The following is a 22,546-nucleotide window of genomic DNA, read 5'->3' as shown; positions in this document are numbered from 1 at the left end:
CTCATTACCACCCACCCTCTTAATACTTATTGTCACCAAATATTATTTATCACACATGAATAAGTCTATGTCTAAAGTTGACAAATACTTATTATTATATAATTTTCCCTTGCCCTGACTAGGTCCAATCTCCTCCCTTCAAAGTTATATGTTATCTGCCTGAAGTTCTTCTAGCCCTGCCTCCTAACTGACTAGCTATCCAATTTGGTCAATTCATTTGATCAAACACCGTAATAATATGCAGTCTAATAAGAGAAATATCAATATATCTTAAAGGCCCTTGATACATACTTTAAAGGCTTTAAAGAGTGATACGTGTATGTTTCAGATAATACCTAAGATTATAGGGGCAGTAACTTCAGTAAGTGGATCCTGTAGAACACTCCCCCAGTTAACCCATGTAAGTGGTTTAGGCTTGCTTACATCTGACCTAGTTGGTCTGCAATTATTCACTATTGAATTAGACAAACAGAAATATTACCTCAACAGCAACATTTCCAGCTTTCCCGCGGTGAGGAATTTCATATGCCTCCATCTGATGCTTTGTGAGTCGGACTAGCTTTTGAGCTAGATCCCTCCAGCCTTTTCCCAGTTTGACAGCTGAGGTCAGAATAGCAGCCTCTTGGATGATACGCACTACTAACCCTTGGCAATCCATCTTCAGCAGAGCCTGCAGCAACAATTACATATCACAATTTAAAAGCAACTAATTTGGGATTTTTCCTAGAAATTTAATTTTTCTTTACATATTCTAGAAACTGGCATCCTATGTTTCAGCACCTGTATTTTTGAGTTTCCTAAAATTTTAAAAGTTGATGTACTTATAAGCAAATCCAACCAGCAAAGTAGAGATGACACAGCTGGAAAAAAATTAGAGAAGATTTAGGACTAATTTAGTGGTTAATTATAAGACCTCAGGTAAACCACTTAACTAATATATTTCTTAATATCTTTAATTGCAAAAGGAGGATGTTGAACCAGACACTTCTAAAGACGCCCTGAGGTTCTAATGGTCTATAACTTATCAACCCAGGGATGATAATTCACTCTTAGAAAAATAATTCATTTTCTTACCAGAGGATTGGCTACAGGATTTCTTGAGGAGTACCCTGCTGCTGGTAAACATTATTCTATTTTTTCATCAAACTGTGATTTAAAACTTCCCAGAATCATGTCATTGCATGAAAATGAGACACTCCTACAATGCTGAACAAAGCTACTGATAATTACAACTTTTAAAAGAATTAACCCTCTCCCTTCATCACCAGTGTAATTGTGCCTAATGTAAACCACAAGATATTAAAGATAAAACACTAATTTTCTACAATGCAAAATGGAAAATCACCAGACTCTTTCCTCCTTTCTTTTTTAAAAATATTTTTTCTTTATTGATGTTAGAGAGAGGAAAGGAGAGAGAGAGAAATAGAAACATGGATGAGAGAGAACATCAACTGGCCACCTCCTACATGCCCCCCACTGGGGATCAGCCCACAACCTGGGCATGTGTCCTGACCAGGAATCGAACCAGCGACCTCTTGGTGCATGGGTCGACACTCACCATGAGCTACACAGGCTGGATTCTTTTCTCTTTCCTCCTTAATTAGGCATCTGAGCTTTGTCAATCACCACATGTTTTAAACGAGTCTAAGAGTTTCTCTTTTGCCTTGAATATATTTATGGAATTAAATACACACACACACACACACACATATATATGTATGTATGTATGTATGTATATATGTGTGTGTGTATAATCTTTTTTTGTTCAAATAAGCAAATAAACATGTTTGGTAGTCAGTCATCATTTAATGGCACTTAAAAACTTTATCTATCATTATGAAACAATAAGTAAAAATGAAAGACCATGTAGAGCAACTATTAAAGTCCATAGAGAGTTCATTCCCATGGAACCATTAGAAGGACGACCCATGGTCTTTATACATATACTATATATTGACCCATAACTTTACAGTGAGATGTATGACTCGGGAAGAAGCAGTACTGAGCCAGCAGGCCCCTGAGTTTCTTTCACTAAACTGTGGAGTGGAATTAGCAACGCTTCTCCCAGTTCTTTGTTTTAAGGGGGGGGGAAAGCTTCACTTGGAATTAAAAAACCTGAGTTTAAAGTCCAGCTCCACGTGATACAAGATTTTAGGTAAATCACAAAATATTTCTATATAATGATTTTTAAATAAATACAGCATTAATAATGCCTCATCTACTTTCCTATAATCATTATGAAAGTTGAATCAGATGCTCAAGGACTTTGTAGCGCGTCAAGTTTCAAGTATATAAGGACAGTCAGTCTCAATGTCTACAGATGACTAAGGGGTTTAGAACCCACAAGCTTTATCTGCTCCATTCCAGCTACCCCTAATTAGGATACAATCCAAGAAAAATGTATACTTACTGTGCAAAGAAAGTTTCAAGAGTGGCCTCTATACCATATGCTCCATCATCTTCTGGTCGGACAACCAGGTCTAAGCCCCTTCCATTCAGAAATCCTGAAGCCTCCCCTGGGCACACTGTAAGTTTTAGGAACTACACCCTTGAATAAGCTCTCCATCAGCACTGTCCCGTTAGTCACCAAAGCTACTCATCATCATACTTCACACCATGCAAGTCTGATCAGCTTAACTTTCAGACCCTTACTTTCTTTTTTGCCACTAAAATAAACAAAGCAATTTTCAATTCAAAGCTTCGAGTCCATGCTGAACATGGGCTATGAGCGGTAATGAGCCATTGCAAAACGCATGTGCAGCTTTGATCTTGTAGCTCCGCTAACGACTCTACATGGCCCCGATTAAGTGATAATGCAGCACACCATCATAAAACTATCCACTTAACAACTGCATATGGGTCTTTTAAAATTCAACCCCTGTCAGTATCACTGTAGAATCATAAAAATAATTGAAGAAGAAATATTTTATATGTATTTATTTCTTTATTATATAAACTATTGTCAATGTCATCGAGTAGATTCCTCTCCAAAAACTTCTCTCCTCTTTTTGCACCTTAATTAACACTTTGCTCCTCTACATGAACCTGACTCATCTACATGAACCCACTCATCTCTTATAGGGCACCAGCTGTGCACAGTTATAATGGTATTTACTACACACACCAACACATATACTTAAACATTTTACACACACACAACTTTGATTCAGAAAGTTATAGTGGTTTTAAGCATGGCTTTGGAACCAAAAGAGTTATAAATCTCATATCTGATACTAACCAACTGTGAAACCAAACCACCCAAGGCTCAGTTTCTTCTATCTGTAAGATAAAGACAAGCTATACTTACCCCATAGAGTTGTTATAATAGCTAAATTAGATAGTGTGGACAGAGTGTTCAGCACAGTGCCAAACACCTCAGAGAAGTGTTAGCTATCATTATTGTTATTTATACATTAACATTTTAGTAATATTTAGAAATATGCTTTTGTTGTTGTTGTTTTTTTACTTTGATAAAAAACCGAATTTCTACTTTAAAGGAAAACAGTTGTTCACATTCTTTATAACTCTCCACTGAGCTTTACACTGGGTTGAATGTTATCTGGAAAAAAACGACCCTGTGAGTCCTATTAAAACATGAGGATTAAAAAGAGAATAAGCAATATTATTTTGAATAGCTTACAGAATAAAAATATTAAATTGCTAAAGTAAAGGGCATTAATCATATGTTTTTTAAAAAAGCACTAAAAAGTGGAACTATAGCAAAAGCCAAATTAATTAGTTTTGTTTCTGTTTCCTCTTATTCATGCTATTGGAATTTCTATGATATTTTAAGAGTTATCCAAATATTTGAGAGAAAAAGAGAATCTCTTAACTATTATATTCTAGCACAAAGAGAGACAGTAATCTTCCTTTAAAAGATGATCCTCATGGGCCTAGTTTCTGGGAAATCACAACTGAATCTAAGAAACTAATGTGGTCTTATAGAAAAAGCTATGTATTTGCTGTAAAGTCTCAATTTATTTGAGACTGCTGAAAAATTTTGGCTTCTTCTCTCACATATTTGGTTATAAACATCAGCAAGTTAACAAGGTTTTCTGTGATAAATAAATTATTGTGATCAAACAATACTCACCACCACAAGTTCATAAAGAAACTTTCTGGTATTCCTGTCTGCATGACAATCTTCCTTTAACTTCTTTAAAACATAAGAAACTTTTTCTGATTCTTTATCTGCTTGTTTTTGATCAAAATCTTGCAGTGTCAGATGTGAGTAACCCAGAACATCAGCTAAAACTTTCCAATCGTAAACTTTTTCTGTCACCAAGGTCAATACAACTGAGTAGATATAAGTCAATTTTTTAAAGGGCAGGACAATTTGCTCAAGAAGGTTCCTGGTTGTGAAGACACTATCTGCCATTGATATTACTTGTTCATTTGAAATCATCTTGACATTTTTGCAATGTACAAGTCCAATCTTACCTCTCAGGATTCCCACGTACCATTCTTTTACTTTGGAATGCCCAATGGCTTTTACCTTACCTTCTCCAAGAAGAGCTATTGTGTCCCCTTTGAAATATTCAAGTAAGTAGTCAATTTTGTTTTGTCTTAGCACTGTCTTCAGAGTTACTCCATAATTGGTAAAGTTCAATTTTTTGTCTTGAAATGTGGGATATTTAACATGCACTATTGGTAATGAAGGAGCAGACTTCATGTCCTTCTCCTGCAAATCACCTGGCAGATTTGAGTGTCTTTTAAGGTTTGGGGCTGAATCAGGTGTTGTAATAAAGAACTGTGTAACTGGTTTACCACTGGGAGGCTGCAACTGAACACGGAAAACAAACAAATGCATTTCTCTGGAAGCAACTAAAGAAAATAGAAATTGTTGATGAACTACTTGACTTGCTTGCAACTGCTTTAGTTTAATTTCTTTTCTTTCTCCTTCTGCCTTTACTTCAAAATCAGGATCACATGAAAAAACAGAAATACTTAAATCTTGTGGCTTGTCAAGTAAGAATGAATGCTTCCCCCAGAGCTGAAACACAACTGGAGATGTGTTTTTTCCGCCCTTCTTAATATCAGAGATTGTAAGCTTTCCTGGCATATAACTGTGTCCACAAACTGTGAAAACAGTAGTGAACCTGGGATGGATATATTTGGGCCCATAGATTCCAATCGAGGTGGTTTTGTGGATATAATCCCAGACGGTGGCAGCTGGTGACTGAGTAGCTTTAGCTTGTGCAGCAACCACTAGATACATCACCTGACTCAAATCTATTAGCTTGACTTGGATGGTGTCTTCATAAATGTAGCAGTTGTTTAACACGTTGAAAGGGCCTTCTTTACTCAGGCTGTGTAAACACACCATTTCTGTCATGACTTGGCTGAAAGGATCCTTTCTCACTTCAGCCCCAATCTTCATCTCCAGCAAGATGGCTTCCATTGTGTTAAGGTTGCCTAACATGATTTCCAGCAGTGGGCTTACAGTGCATGAAAGATCATGATTAAGTGTTTGTGGAGGATCAAGAAAAACCCTTAGAGATACCTCTTGGAATTCTCCCTCAGCTACATGACCTTTGGGCACATGCACAGTAATATCTGATTCAGGTAATTGTACTGACCCTCCTTGGTGGTTTAATTTACAAACGATCACAGTCTCCATAGCTTGCGTTTGCGCCCATCCAGGACTCTGATTAATTGTATTCAAATCCAGGCAGGAGCGGGCCAGCTGGCGTTGACTTAACCAAGCCATTTTATAGGCCTCTCGATCATTTCGAAGCCATTCCAAATCTTGTTCTAGGATCTGGTCAGAGTTACGTATATTCTGATGGGCATGTGCTGTGTCATCTAAAACGTCCAAAAGTTCTGAAACACTTTTAGATCTTGCTGATTTCCTTAAAGAAGGCTGCCTAAGCAATTGATGCACATCAAGTTCATCACCAGAGGAATCAAGAGAATTTCCAGTTTCTATTTCTCTAAAGAGAAGAAAAGGATCTTCCTTCAAGATGGAAATATTATCTTTCTTCTGGTTATTTCTTAGCTGAGTTATATCATCCAAAAATGGGTTAGAAGCAGACAGTTCGTTCCAGAATGGATTTGTACCTTTGGAAACATGATTGCCATGAAGTGTGAAAGCATCTGGCCACTCGAGAAGCACATTGGGGTCTGGACATTCTTGGCATTTAGACAAAAACAAAGCAAAAACAAAGGTGAGTGTCATTCTGAGATACGACGAGGATTAATTTGTATGATAGCTTAAATTCAAGACTTTTTACCTCTAGTCTAATGGGTGCTGCAAAATTAATGTTAAATTTGGTCAAATTTTCATGCTGTGAGGAAAGGGAACATGTTCTACCAGTGTATTTTGACCATATGTAATGTTATTTTACTTAAGACATGATTTATAAATAAATAAATGTTTAACAATTTAGATAATAATCAATTTAACACATTTCCTTCAAAATGACCCAGACTACATGTACTTATGCTTTATAGTTTTGTGTTTCATTTTCACAAAATAACACTCTGAACAAGCAGAATAAATCAGTTAATTATCCAGATTATTTTCTAAACATTAAATAGTTGGTCTCAATATATCTAGATTATTCATTTAGGTTTCTTTCTTTTCTGATAATATTCAATATGTGAAAAATATCAAATAAATCTGTTAAAAGCTAAAACAATTTAAAAATAATAATAATCCAAATAGACAATGCATTTTTAGAGTATTTCCTGATAACTTGGTATTTATACATTTTAATCACATTAAAAATTTTGTGCATATACAATAAACATCAGATTAAGACTTTATTGAGCTTTTTCAAGTTTAAAATGACAAAGAAAAAGTCTACCACTATGAAATAAAAGCATGCTATTACTTTGAAGAGTATTTTAAGAACCAGTAACACATTAAAATATTTGCATATTAAACTGTAAGGAATTTCTACATATCTCACAAATACTGAAGTCTTTTTTATGTTGAGAGCTATTCAGACTTGGTTATTTCTCAGTAAATATTGCCAACAGTTCTGTGAGCTTCGTGAAGCTGCTGCTGCTGCTGTAGAGAAACGAACGCCATGAGGCCAGTCAACAGAGGAAAACGAACTTGAGTCAACTGTCAGACTTGCTTTCATTTAATACATATAGAACTATTATCTTTATTGAAATAAGTTCTCAGTGGCATATATTAAAAATTAGAAGATGCCTTTTGAAAAAGAAAAGTGAAAGCTGTATTTCTCCAATTTCCATACTTCTCGTCAAACCAGTTCCATCTAACTCTTAGAACTCCTTTTTTCTAAGGATCAATTTAATTCTTTTACGCCCCATAAAGATTTTGTAGCCTACTCCAACCTCTAGAGATGTCGTTAAACCCCAAATTCATTATATATTACTGCATATACAACTCATTTAATAATGAGTTTTTGCCTCCTCATAATATTTATCATAATCTGTTGGCTCTGCTATTTTGCTCATCTTTCTAATGACAGTGTAAATATTTCTATGATACTGTTGGGATTTTATAATTCTTTTAATCTTTTGTAGCACTTTTCAGAGGTAGACCTGTAATAGATACTACTGATGGATGAAAAAAAATCACAACAGTTATACATTTCTATACCTGTGATATTGCAATTTTTTGAGGATTTTCGGGCTTCCATGTCAATCAAATTTCCTTCAGATATGCTTTGTGAAATTCTTTCTGAACAAAAATAGGCTCTTTCACTGGTTAACATTTTTTCACCTACAAAGTGAAAAACAGACCAACATGTAAGCATGTATAGGTTGGCAGAGAAACCAAACTCAAAGTAATCACACATATTTAAACAGAAAAGTATATTACACATAAAAATACTCTTCATAGGTCCTCTCCTTCTGGTAGGATGCTGAACTAGATATGTATTAGCACTCCGCTGACAAATACACAGATCCTGTATCACTATAAACAAGACAACCTAGAAATGTATTTGTAATCCAACAAAAAAGTAATAAATCCCAAGGATAATTTCAAAAAATAGTAAGTTGAAACTTCAATAAAGAGACATTCCCTGTTTGGTGACTAGAAGACTAAAAAAAATCACAAAACTGGAATTCTTCCCCAAATCCTTCTATACATTCAATTCAGTTCCAAGAAAAATTACATGTTATGTATATATAACATATGACATACATATGTGTTTCTGTGTATATTTGTAAGTTCCTAAGCTATTTTAAAATTTATATATTATACCTGAAGAACATTATGGTAAATGAAATAAGTCAGTCAGGAAAAACCGAGAGCCATATGATTTCACTCATACGTGGGATACAAAACTGAAACTCATAGACACAGACAACATGGTGGTTATCAGAGGGAAGGGGGTGATGAGGGAGTAAAGGGTAAAGGGGGCCAAACATATGGTGACAGAAGATGATTTGACTTTGGGTGGTGGGCACATAATACAATATACAGATCACGTATCATAGTACTGTACACTTGAAACCTATATGATCCTATTAACCAATGTCATCCCAATAAATTAAATAAAAGATAAAAATAAAGATCACAAAAAACAAAAAAGGAGAAAAAGGAAAGCAAAGGGCTGACATTCAAGATAATCCAGAAGAAGATCACGAAAGTAATGTGGACCATCAGATACCAGCATTTATTATAAAGTGCTGAGTAAGACAATGTGAAACTGAAAAGAAATAGACTAAGGACACCAAATACTCCCAGAAGCAGACTCATCCTCACAAGGCAAAAACTGGGAGAAGATATAGCCATTACATATGACTAAAAAAGAAAAAAATAACTGAATTCCAAAATATATCATAGATTTCTACAAATCACTAAGCAAAATAAAAACATTATAGAAAATTTTGGGAAAACAGGATCTGAACAAGCATTTCTCACAAAAAATAAACACAAGTGACCCCTAAATATATAAAAATGTTCTCTATTTATTGGTAATAAGAAAAATGTTAAATGAAACCACATGAGATGCAATTACCACGCATCAAATATGCCAAAATTTAAAAATGTGGCAGCACCAATTATGGGCAAAGATGTCTGGCAAAAGGAAATCTTATACGCTTCTAGTGGAAGCATCAATAGGTACAACTGCTTAGAAATCATTCTGGCATTGTCTAGGAAAGATGCATGTAGCCTAGTACCAAGCAATTCCAATCCCAGTTATCTTTCTTCTAGTAAAACATTGCACATGTTCATCAGAAGACATACACATAAATGGTCATTATACTGTATTAACAAAAAGGTAAAATCAACCAAAATATCCTTTGTCATACAAATACATAAATAAATTGTGTTTTAATACAACGAAGTACCATGTAACTATGAATACAGATGAATTACATCTAGAAGCATCAAAATGTAGGTATTCCATTGGTGAAACTTAGCCTAGGTATTTTATTTTTTGATGCAATTGTAAATGGGATTGTTTTCTCAATTTCTACTTCTGGTTGTTCACTATTAGTGTATAAGAATGCAACAAATTTCTGTATATTAATTTTGTACCCTACTAAAAAGTTATTTTAAATCATATTTTACAGAGTAAAAAAATGAATAGTAGCAATGAGACATAAGTAACCTATAAGATCAAACAGCTGGTGAGTGGCTCACCAATGAGAAAGAATTACTCATGTGCATTACAGCTATCCCACAGAGCTAGAACTCAGGATGCTGTAAATCCCTTGTGAGAATCAAGGTTCCCAATAGTATATTCTGAGACTATCCCACCTTCTAGTTCAAATTTCCAGTCATGCTAACCCTCACTTCTTGTTCTCCTTCATGTGTTAACCACATGTCTCTCAACTTGGACTCTTCTTTCTTGTCATATTGATCTTTCAGGTTTTTGACATTTTATTTCAAAGAAACTATTTCATGTTAAAAGAAATTAAAAGCCTTTTCTGGTATAAAGAACAAGGGAAATGAGGTGAGATGGAAAAGGAAGGGAAGAAAAGGAGAGAGAAAGGCATATTTTCCAAACATGATAAACAAACAAATGCAAAACATATCTCATAAGGTGCCATACTTTAAAATATCAAACAGTGCATAGCAGTTTTTTTCCTTTGAAAATTGAAACTACATAGAAAGGCTGGGAAAAAAGCTAAATTATACAATATCAATTTGCACTGAAATCTCAAGTTTCCTGACAGGTATTCAAAATCCTGTGGTTGATTTTATCAAAATCAATGTCCAAAACTAAGAGTCCTTAGCACACCATATAGGTAGCTAAATTTTTGAGATAGGAAAACTAAGTTCACATCCTTCAAAAGAATTAAACAAATCAAAATAAAGTAAGAAAAAAAATTAGATGAAAAGGTATTTTTAAAGAGAAAGTACATTTTTAATTGAAAACCAACTTAGACAGATCTACCTAAACTCTACTGTCTTGTAGAGAAAAGAGCAGAAACAAACAATTTATATCCAGCATTCCTTTGAGGCAACCAACCTTTGCTGTAAAAAAATAGTCAAATACAGTTAGAAGTCCTCATCCACATAAGAACCAGGAATGACGCCTTATGCAGCTACGATCCTGGAGAATTATAACATCTCAGAAACAAAGGCACAAGTTGGCAATTATCTACAATTCTTTATGGAATAACCTTCTTGTCCAGTCACCCAAGGGGATCTTCACTGTCCCGTAAGGCAGTGGTTCTAAATTCCAGCTGCACCAAAATCACCTGGAGGGCTTGATCATGCACTGTTTGCTGGACCACTGCAGTGTTTCTGAGCTTGCACCCAAGAGTTTGCATTTGTAACAAAGTGACCAAGTGATGAGACGCTGTGGTTCTGGGGGGGGGGATGTTTTGAGAACCACATTCTGAAAACCATCATGTTAATTTCTTTCTGGGGCCAAATGGATTTCTCCCTATTCTCTGGCTGCTCCCACTATCCCCCAACAAATCCTCTTTCTCCCAATCTTTTTATGTATACACACACACACACACACACACACACACACTTCATTCTAAATCTGGATTTTGAGAGTTGGTATAAGAGAAAAGCCCTTGACTGAAAGGACCATGATGCTGACCTGTGGAGGGCAGTGCTTGTTTACATAGGTGCAAAGAGCCAACCCCATTTATCATTTCCCTGTGTTTTCTTCCAATTATACGTCATGCTCAGTGGCAAGTGCTATCCTTAATAGGAATTTTTAAAACTTTGTCTAGAGAAGCGTGAGTCAGTGGGAAAAGAACACTCTACTACCCACTTAATTGGGGACACATTCTTGTCAACATGCCTTTTACAACAAACTTATTCTCATTCTACATGATTCATTAACTTTTTTGCTTAAAAAAAGATGAATAAAGTTTTACTCTTCATTTAGTTTACTGTTTAAACTAGACCTTAAGAAACTTTGAACATTTACTAACTGTACAACTTAGCAAAAGATCTCAGATTTGTTGGGGAGAGGGGGTGAGTTTACAAAAGAATAACTAAGGAAGCAATGTCATTTAATAGAATTATTTAAATGTGTTTGTTTGAAGTCATTATATTTATGGTGGTCATTATATGGTGAAAATTGCTATTTTTAGCCATCCAATAGGTTCAAAGTATTTTCCAACTAGTCTTTGAATATCTCAGATCTTATTCATGTTTCTATGATATGTACTGTTTTAACTCTTAACTTATGTGATATTAAACATACTTCCATGCAGGACGTAACTCTTTTTTTTTTTTTATCCTCACCCGAGGACATTTTCCCATTTTTTTGTTCAGGTAGAGTGGGAGGAGAGAGAGGAACAGAGAGAGAGAGAGAAACATCGATGTGAAAGGGACACATCGAGTGGCTGCCACCCGCACGACAGACCAGGGAAGGGGACAAACTGCAACTGAGGTACGCGCCCCTAGCGGGAACCGAACCCGGGTCTCTCAGGACCGCAGGTCGACGCTCTAACCGCTGAGCCAAACTGGCCAGGGCAGGACGTAACTCTTATAGGTGACAGCAAATGCTAAAAGACCAGAAGAGCACTTATTGGATAGGTAGACTCCATCTTCCAAAGTCCAAATCTAACCAAACAACTCTGTATATATGTAAATACTATAAAATGCCTGAGTGAATCACAGAGGAACTATAACTGAGGTTGCTCACTCACCCAGTGTGATTTTACTGGATGTTATTATGGTGTGTATAGTCTCAGTGGATGTTACTCCAGGGAATCTTCTGATGGGCTAGTGGCACTCTCCGACTGGTAGTGTATATAGCCTACCACCAATTGTTAAATAGTTATCTCTGCTCACTATGACTAAAGATTTAGAAGACCTAACAGGGAAAATGGGAGAAGTCACTTCTCTTTTTTTAAAAAATGGCTTTAGATGATTCTCCAGGCACCTTGGAGCATTAAACAGTATTAGTAACGTACAATAATTTCAATGATGCCTCCAATCGTGGTAACACAAAGCATTCCATCAATATATTACCTTGTTAATATCAACATGTTAAACTATCACTTCCTTTATACTTATGACTTTTCCATCACTGGCAGAACTAAAATTTGGGAAAATTATAATAATTGTGCAGGATAACATCATATTAGTAAGCACAAATCAGAAATAGAGAAACAGTAGATCAGAAATTGTTCCATGTTCAGCTTAATGATGCAATCAAAAAACCTTCCCAGAAACCTCATTCTGGAAGGGAAAATGTAAGGACTCTAACCAGACTCCCAAAAGGAGTATTTCAGAGCTATAAAATAATAACAATTATCTATCATAAGAATTATTACTTATTGAGTGCTTCCTACATTCCCAGTACTGTGCATGACTTTTCTCATTTATAACTTCAACAATTCTAGAAAGTTGGTTCTGTCATTATTTCCATTTTAAAGGTAAGGCAATCAGGTTTAAGGAATTTATTTCCCAAGATTATCTAGGTGTTAAGCAGCAGAGCCACTGTTTCAGTTTAGAGATACCAGGCTCTAGAGAGTAAGATTTTGAAGTCTATACTCTGCTTCCTACCCATGGGTCAGACCTTCCCTTCCAAAGGAAGTAAGATTTGGGACTATGCGCTGGGCTTGTGGCCGGACAGCATCAAGCCTCATTCTTGATCCCAAGAGATCATCACCAAGTCCATAGCAGGGCCCCAATACATGAACATGTGACCTGTTCACAGTCACACAGGGTCCCAGTCTCCGACAGGCCTGATGCTTGGTGTAACGTTCTGCTGTTTCTATCTTGAATACTTAATATGTTTTGAACAAGAAGTCCCATGTTTTCCCCTACGTAGCCAGTCCTGGTTCATGAAGTTGGAAACCCTTTGGCCTTCAGACCCAAGGGAAATGACTGCATGTATAAGTGATCATAAAGAAATTAGAAAAGAATTATGATAAAGATAAAGAGTGCTCACTTACAGATGATAAAAAAGTGAGCTGGGAATGAGGTTAAATGAATTAGCCGAGGCAGCAGGTTCAGAAAGCAAACTGTCATCTCCTGATTTGAACCCCATAAGGAGGGTATGAGAATAACTTGTTCTACCCATTACACAGATTCTATGAGAGTAAAATGTGAGATCCTTTAAAATGCTGATGCTATTTCACATCAGAAGTTATAATGACTTAGAATTTAAGAACTTGAAGCAAAAATAATAAAATATTTAACTCACTGAGAGTGAAATAAAGTGGTCCCCAGCCTCACGCTCCCCTAGAATCATACCTCTTACCAAACAAGGACTACCTCTTCTTAGCCACTCTTCACAGAACACATTAGCAGCTATTTGCATTATTCCTGCTAGAAAGAGTGCTGGACAGGTGGCAACAGAGGCCCCGAGGCGCAGTAAGAAATATGCAGGCTTTGAAATTAGACAGACATGGGTTCAAAGCAAAGCTCACAAGTGAATTCACTGATGTGAGCATCACTTTTCTCATCAACAAAGCATAAAATATCCACTCAAAATAGTTGTAATGGCATGTAAATTACATCTCAATGAAGCTTTTAAAAAAATATGTTGTAAAGATTAAATCAAATACCATAAATCCCCAGCTAACACCAAATAGCTGCTTAAAATGATAGTTCTTGTCTATTTTATTTTTCACATCTCTGCCAAGTCTGTTGGTTTTAGTAAGAGTCTATGAGTAGCTACTGACAAAGATTCTTAAGGAATATTGTAAAAGAGGAAGAAGAACAATCTCTGTGAAACTTTAATTGCCATTTTAGCTTAATTGGTTGTTCAACCTGATACAATTCTTTTCACCTCTCTAAAGAGGATAATTGAAAAATTACTATATTATTTGGTAGCTAGATTTTATCAGCTCTTTTGCAATAAAACCTAACTTTTTTTCAGCCAACACTTGCCCCACTGCTACTGGATAGAATTAATTATGATTCCCAATATTCTTTGCCAAGAGAAAAAACCCTCTGACAAACATTTTGTGCACACCCACGGTCTTCCTTGGTTTGAACTTAGAACACTGGTGTGAATGAATCATTTATATATCATCTGGCAAATTTAACTTCTTGACAGAGGATAAATATGAGTGATGAGTCGCTGTTAAATGAGAACAGAGTGTTCATGCACCAATAATGACTGTGGGAAGGACCACATGGGAAAAGTGTGGTGGAACTTAAAAGATTAAAGATAATACACATTATGCCACATCATCCAATGCGTAAAACAGGAGTTTCCCTTAAATTCTCAACAATTTATCACATCTAATTTTTAATGTTTCAGGGAATCACAGTGGTTTTTGGGGGGTCAATTTTTGTAAACAGAGTTGTGTACAAATTATGGACTCTTTATCAAAGCACAAACTTGAAAAATATGTGTTTATATGTGAATACACATTCAGATAGGTAGATAGACATAGTTATAAATGTATATACATATATAACTTAGCTAAACAATAATATTTCATTAGTAGTACTGCTTCACTGTTCTGGAAACTGGGAACTGGAAGATCATTTCCTTTCTGAAAGATAAATAAGTCTTCAAAATTTCACTTACTTGAAGACAATATCAACTATGGATGAAGTGTAAAATAAGCCTGAGGAAGGAAACTAAGAGAGACCAATTCTCCTGTGTAAGAAAGGAAACCGACTGAGGGGCCTGAGGGTTTGGACTGAGGGTGATTGCAGCCTAAAGGGACTGGGCAATAAGAAGGCATAACTAAGGAGAATATTCTCTGTGGAACATTGTGGGTACACCTTGTCAACTGTACCAACTACTTGCCCCATACCATCTTCAGAAACATTCATAATACTGACAAAAAACATTATAGAGAATATTAAGAGGTGTTGAGTCCTACTCAAAGGCATAAATAACAGGAAAACACAGCTGCTCAAGTGAGCAGATACATAACAAGTAGGGGGACCATCCATCAAGTGGGGTTTGCCCAGGATGGCCCAATTTTAAAACTGTAAAATCTCTCAGTCCAGGGAAAACCAGGATAATTGGTCATTGTAATTTACATATTGGGATATAAATACATGGACCCACATTAAGGATGTGAAATATTCCATGTAAATTCCTTCTATTTGATCAAATTTTTAAAATATTTAGAACCATTATGAGGAAAACAAAATATATATAAAACTGAGCTGTACAGAAATGACTAATTTTAATGTTTAAATTACATTTTGTCATTTATTTCAAGTGCTAAATGCTAATAAAAACAGCAAATTAACTACAAAGGAAACTACCCAGAATGGAATAAATAAAAATGTCTATCACTGTCCCTTTTATTTTATTAAATCAGTCTGAAAATGGAACCTCTTACTTGGCGACCTGAAGGAACTTCCAACCTCTCCGGAAGGAGGGCTTCCGCCCCCTTCCTCTCCATCTCCCCTTCTCGGTAAAGCAGGTGAAAGGTTCAAACTGGGAGTAGGTGTCCCTCTGCTGAAACCAGTGTCACTCCATGGGAGCTGGTGGGTTCCTTGTGTTCAGCTGGAGAAACTTGGAGGCTCAGAGTTGTACCCACAGCACCACCTGGTGCCAGGTCAGAACCTCTTGGGCTGGTCTTGCATTGGGCCCTCTAACTGGTTGCTCTAACGAGTTTAGTGTAAAGCATTGGTTCTCAACTATTCTGCATCAAAATCCACTACAGAACTTAAAACACACACACACACACACACACACACACACACACACACACACACAACAGATATCCAGTCTTATCCATAGACTCTGGTGTGGAACCCAGATGTCATTATTTTTATTAAAATGCCCAGGAAAGCTCTGGCCGGTTTGGCTCAGCGGTTGGAGCATCAGCCTGCAGACCAGAGAGTCCTGGGTTCAGTTCCCACTAGGGGCATGTACCAAAAAATAATAATAATAATAATAAAATAAAATAAAATACCCAGGAAATCTTGATGCATAACAAAGACAGAAAGTCACCAAATAATAATTACAAACTGATGAGAATAGGTTTGTTTTATTTTGTTCTGTTTTAGACAGACATATTACTACGAGACATAATAAAATACATGTCAGCTTCAGATGCCCATCCCTACAAGGCAACCCTTCCAGGGGCAAACATTTTTTGGGACACTGTGCTAGAAATGGGAATTCAGGGTGATAAAGGGAAAACCTCTTCCTGTGGGTGGCATGGCCCTTCCTGGTACAGCCTAGGGATCACATCTAGGACCAGTTGTGCTCTAGGGTTTAGGGACAAATGCTATTTCCCTCAGTGTGCTTTATTGGGGTTCATTGTTTCGTTGTCTTTTCTTTTTCTTAGAATTATAAGATCTAGATGAAGACACTTTAGGACATTAAGATAATGTAAAAACCTGCTTTTAGCATAAGCCTTGGTTCTGAATGTAGCTTAGGCCAAAAGAAGTTTTTTTATGCTCCAGGTGGTATTTTCTAGCTCACCAAATAAACAAACAAACAAACAAAACCACGTGCATGCACACGTATGTATATCCCAAAGAATATCTCCTTGGTTAACATTTTCCTAGTAAAAATCTCTTATTTTTTAATACACAAATTTTATATGAATTTTGAAGCTACTGAAACTAAGCAATATATTTTCTTATACAACTATATTAACTGCATGGTAGTTAGTGTATGTCTGAGGGTTTTGGGTGATATAGAATGCATTTTCAATTTTTTCTCATTTATAAAATGGAGAATCTGAAATTAAAGAGTACATTCTAACTTTATGTATGAAATTGAGCCCCTTTGCATCTATTAGATGAAGTTTTTAAACTACATTGTTCAAGTATACTCTATAATTACTTTATATATTTGGTTATAAGTTTCACTTGGAGATGTGACAAAATTTCCAACCATGATTTTAAAATTGTAATCAACTTTTCTTGTAATTTGCTCTATTTTTGCTTCATAAGGGCTCAGGGCTTTGCTGCTAAGACCATGTAAGTATGTAAAGAATATGCTTTCTTACTGGATTTTCTCTTTATTTTCTGTAGTGTTTCTCTTTATTCCCATAAATGTTTTCTGACTTAAATTATATATTGTATGTTATATCACCATTCCAAGTTCCTTATTATGATTGTATTTTATAATTTAAAACACATTTTTAAACAGTTTACTATCTCTGAAATCAAGATGTATTATGCAATTGATGTTAGGAGTTTGATTTTTTTTTTTTTTTTGTATTTCTTAAAATAAGAATGCGTCTTAAAATGGACAGTGTCTTAAATTCAAAGAAATACAGTATTTTACCACCGTCTTTTTCCATCTTTTTATTTCAATCCTTTTGGCTGGTTATTAAGTAGGCCACTATAAACAACAGAAAATAGCTGGAATTTAAAAAAATTTATACTGATTGTTCATCTATCTCTAAACATCTGAGTTCTCTTTTTACATTTGCTTAAAAACTCATCAGTTTTACTTTGTAACACATTATGTTGTGTTATATTTTACTTACTTGCTTTTATTTTTTTTCTTCCTTCCTTTGGATTGATACATTTTTTAATATTCCCTTTGTTCCCTATTTCAGGTTTCTAAACATACAGGATATTTCTCTTCAGCCTCCTGGTGAGACTACAAAGGGCAAACAGTACCGGTCCACTCGAAAAGGTAGAAAACCCGAATCTGAATCACCAAGAAATTATTGTTTGTACAGAGGCCTACAATTTGCATTTGTAAGCTTTGCATAAAAAGCTTTGGCTGGATGGCTCAATTGGTTGGAGCATTGTCATGTACACAAAAAAAGGTTGTGGGTTCGATTCCCAGTCAGGACACATATCTGGGTTGTGGGTTTGATCCCTGGTTGGAACACATACAGGGGCAGCCGGTGGCTGTTTCTCACATCAATGTTTCTCTCTCTCTGTCCCTTCCTCTCTCTAAAAGTCAATAAAAACATACCCTCAGGTGAAGATTAAAATAAAATTCTATCAGCATTCAATCTACTTATCTATCATAAGCTTTTATAAGATTATATTAACATATTTTTCCCAGCTCTATCTTCCAATGTTAAAACAGTAACCAAAATGAACATTCAGTTAAACTCAACCAGAAAACCACAAACTGAGTGCAAGTGAGATGCAGTCATAGAAGAGAGACAAGAAATGAGAAAGTCTCTTGGACTGAGTTGGATGACCAAGGTAAAATGAGAGGGCATTTACAGAACCTATGGGAGGAAATAAGAGCATTCCTTTAAATAGACTTTCATCTAAGAAAAGAAAAGAAATCAGAATATTGTCTGGTTACAAAGGGAAGAGGATAAAAATAGAGAACAAAGTGAAAAAAAAACATTTTTAAAATATTGTAAAATCATTGTGACTAAAATAAGATAAGGGAAGACAAAGAGATTTGAAACAAGAGAAATCTGGCAGAAGTAGGAAAGATGCTGTCTCCTGTAGATTAATTTAGATTTGCAGTAACTAATAATAGCTAACAATTATTGGACATAATCTGTGCCGGGCAGTGTTCTAAGCACTTCACGTCTGTTATCTCTTCTCACCGGCACAACCATGCTTTGGGGTAGATGATATTATTGTCTCCATTGTGTAGTTAAGGAAACTGAGACACAGAGAGACGAATGAATTCTCCCAATATCACACAGCTGGAAGTCAGTCAGAAGCCCAAGCCCAAGAATCTTACCCTGATGCTCACACTGGCCATGACTACACGCAGAGTAATCTGTGGGCAGTGTCCCTGAAGACACTAAGTCGAAGGCATTGAGTAGCTCCTCTGAGGGAACAACTACAAGAATGACTACCACATGGCCAGAGCTCCCGTTACCTCCATATGAGGTTCCAGTTCATTAAAGTCTTGCTTGCTGGTTGCTCGGCTTGCTTTTCTTTCTGACTTCCTCATGTTGCCTCTCCATAACCCCTATAATCTAAAACCATCTTTGATCCTTATAAGCTCAAAGGGATCTACTAACTAGTATGTTTTGTTTTTTTCAATCCTCACCCAAGGACACTTTTGCATTTATCTTCAGATAGAGCAGGAGGGACAGAAGGAGGAAGAGAGAGAGAGAGAAACATCAATGTGAGCGAGACACATCGACTGGTTGCCACCCGCACAACACCAATGGGGGCTGAAATGAACCACAACTGAGGTACATGCCCTTAGTGGGAACTGAACCTGGGACTCTCTGGTCTGCTGGCTGATGCTCTAAATGCTGAGCCAAACGGGCCAGGGCAAACTAATATGTTTTTTGAAATTTTCAATATAAATAAGATGAAGCATTTACAAACAACATTCTAAATGGTTCTGGAAACTCTCAAAAGAAAATATTGGTCCATGAATATAAAATATTTATTCACAAACTAAGTACTTAAAATTAAAATAAAGTATTATCTTAATCAATAAAACAATAGGTACACTGAGTAAATTTATGGCTGTGTTCATGATGGAGCACCATAAAAAATGTTGCATCATATTGAAAAAAGGATAAAACAATAAAATAAATACACAGGAGCCCAAATATTGAAAATATAAGATTAGTCTGTTATATTTAAATCTACTATGAAAGTAATTAAAATACTATGTGAAATCTTTGAGAGGATTCACATACAGAAAACAAAATTGTCCAAGAATTGGTTTACAATATTTGGATTATTCTGTTTGAAATAGGGAAGAATAAACTTATAAAGATTACTTAAAGAATCTAAGTAATAATTTTTATAATGATGTCTCTTCCTCTATTCACAGCTTAAATGACAAGAAGTCATAATCACCTGCCTGCATGACCACTTAACTCTCTAAATACTATACAACCTTCTCCTACTAATGAGTAGAGTCATACCTTGGAGAAATCCAATACTCCACCTACTTGTCCTAATCCAGAAAGCTGCTTGTAGCTGATGAAAAACACAAACTTACCCCAGGTAGGTTCTTCATGTTAGCAGGCAATCTTACTTAATGTCCCTCGCACATACACCTTTCTCTCCTTTCTTGTCGAATGTGGAACAACATTCCTGGTTTCATTTTTTAGCAGATGATCTTGCTTCATATTTTATTAACAATTTTCAAAAGAATAAATCAGAGAGGACTCCCATCTATTCCTACCAACACATACCTTGAACTATTCGAACCCATATATTTGGATTTCTTTCCTGTTACTGTGGATGAGCTGTTGGCGCTGACAGCCGAGTCCCCCTCCACATGTATGCAGCTCCCATTCCTGCTGCCCTGTTCAGAGAAAATGCATCCAAACCTCTCCTCCATCTCTCCTGCGTGACAAGTGTATCCCCCTCTGTTACATCTTTCCCATACACATAAAAACATGCTGATACTTCTGACATCTCAAACAAAATGTAAACTAAACCTGTCTTAACCTGGCTTTGCCCCCTTGTACTCTTCCTTTTGCAGCCAAAACAGACACACAGAAAATATTCTCTCCTTATCTATGAATATTTTCTTCCTCTCTCTCTTACACCATGGAATCATTTTTGCCCATCCCCCACTCCACCAGAAATGCTTTTGTTGAGGTCATGACTGCCTATTGTCAAATTCAATGGTAAATTATTATTTCTAATCTTACTTAACTTATCAACATCACACAGTAGAGCTTGTCACTCTCTTCTACAAACAGTCAGATCATACCCCCCAGGTCATACCATTCATCCATGTTCAAAACCTTGCAGTGACTTCACAACCAAGTAGAAGCCGAAGTTGTTTGACCTATATGGCTCTATTCCATAGCATCTGGCCGCATTACCTAGGGTCTGTCTCTCCTTCATATAACTCCAGCCACTCTGGTTACTTGCTGTTCCTTGGACAATACAAGGGGCACATTACTGCCCCAGGGCTTTTACATTTCCTGTTTTCCCTTTCTCTAGATATTTATGGTGACTTCCTCAGCATCTGAGGTATTTTCTAAAATATCACCTCATTAATGAGTTCTCTGGCCTTCTATTTAAAATTAATAACTCAACACATTTCTTGTTGTATACCTCTGCCTTATTTTTCTCTGTACCACTTATAACAGCCAAATATGATATATGTTATATAATATATATAATTAATTTACTTGGTCATGTTCCTTTTTTCCCATACTAGAATGCAATCTCCGTAAGGGTGAAGATTTATTTCTTTGTCTATTTTGTTCACTCGTGTATCCCTAGATCCTAGAACAGTTTCTAGCACATAGTAGCTGCTCAATATATAATTACAGAGTAAATGTTGAATACGTTTTATTTCCCTTTGAAAATTGAGAAAGAACAAACTGTATTAACAGACAAAATTAATGTGCAACAAGTCAACAGAAGTCTGTGAAAGTTTCCTAAATAGTTTGCAAATCTGTTACAAATCTGCCATACAGGTAGTTTACATAAATGGCTGGCTTTCTTTTTTAAAATGCCAACCACAGTGCAAAAGCTCTGGAAAGACTAACTAAGAAGTGACTTATTTCAATTCCACCATCTAGCCTGGCCATTGTGGCTCAGTGGTTGAGCGTTGACCCATGCACCAAGAGGTTACCTGTTGGATTCCCGATCAGGGCACATGCCCAGGCTGTGGGCCAAATCTCTAGTGGGGGGCATGCAGGAGACAGCCAATCGATGTTCTCTTTCATCGATGTCTCTCTCTCTCTCTCTCTCTCTCTCTCTCTCTCTCTCTCCCTTCCTCTCTCTTTAAAATCAATAAAAAAAAATTTTTTTTTTTTTTAAATTCCACCATCTATTAGTTCTATCACCAAAGTGAAGGAGGTTGCTTGCAAATATAAGGTAGGGAAAGAAACAGAGACAGGCAGACAGACAGAGATCTGGGAAAGTGTATGAGACTCTGATTTCTATCCTTCTACCTTCTAATCTATATTATAATCAATGCTATATTAGAAGATTAAAGTTTCTCATTGTAAGTGAGTAGACCAGATAATTATAAATATTTTCACTTTCCTAAATTATCTTCAGATTCATACATTTGAGAGTCAGCAAATGTTTAGATTCTTTAGTTTACATACATCCTCATACCTCATACTGTGACTATTTTAATAGCTCACTGATAATCTAGCTTGGTTATTAATTTCAAGCATTTATTTGTTTTCCAAGCTCACAGAAACAGTTACATAAAGTGATACTCTAAATAAATAAACTGGCTTTAATAAATAAACTCTTAGCTTGATCGAGGCTAGTCTTTTATATCCCAAACTGACTTAATAATAAAAGAAGGACATCCAGGATATGGACTAACTATAAATAAGCTGTACTCTAAAGATAGAAAAATAATTATCCAATTGA

At 36.0% G+C, this 22,546-nt stretch overlaps 1 protein-coding gene across 1 annotated transcript in view; it reads right to left on the bottom strand.

The window, feature by feature from the left end:
* The window catches only part of MACC1 (MET transcriptional regulator MACC1), a 61,431-nt gene that overhangs the window by 16,482 nt on the left and 22,403 nt on the right, over window positions 1–22,546 (bottom strand). The window contains exons 2-4 of the mRNA XM_036247101.1: window positions 7,577–7,699; window positions 4,094–6,132; window positions 482–670 (exon numbers count right to left, since the gene is read on the bottom strand). Coding sequence (XP_036102994.1) covers window positions 482–670; window positions 4,094–6,132; window positions 7,577–7,691 — 2,343 coding nt within the window. The 5' untranslated portion in view covers window positions 7,692–7,699. The remainder of the gene's footprint in view (window positions 1–481; window positions 671–4,093; window positions 6,133–7,576; window positions 7,700–22,546) is intronic.

The sequence above is a fragment of the Molossus molossus genome, unplaced genomic scaffold (assembly GCF_014108415.1).
Source record: "Molossus molossus isolate mMolMol1 unplaced genomic scaffold, mMolMol1.p scaffold_m16_p_7, whole genome shotgun sequence".
NCBI lineage: Eukaryota > Metazoa > Chordata > Mammalia > Chiroptera > Molossidae > Molossus > Molossus molossus.
This window is presented reverse-complemented; position numbering and strand designations above follow the sequence as displayed.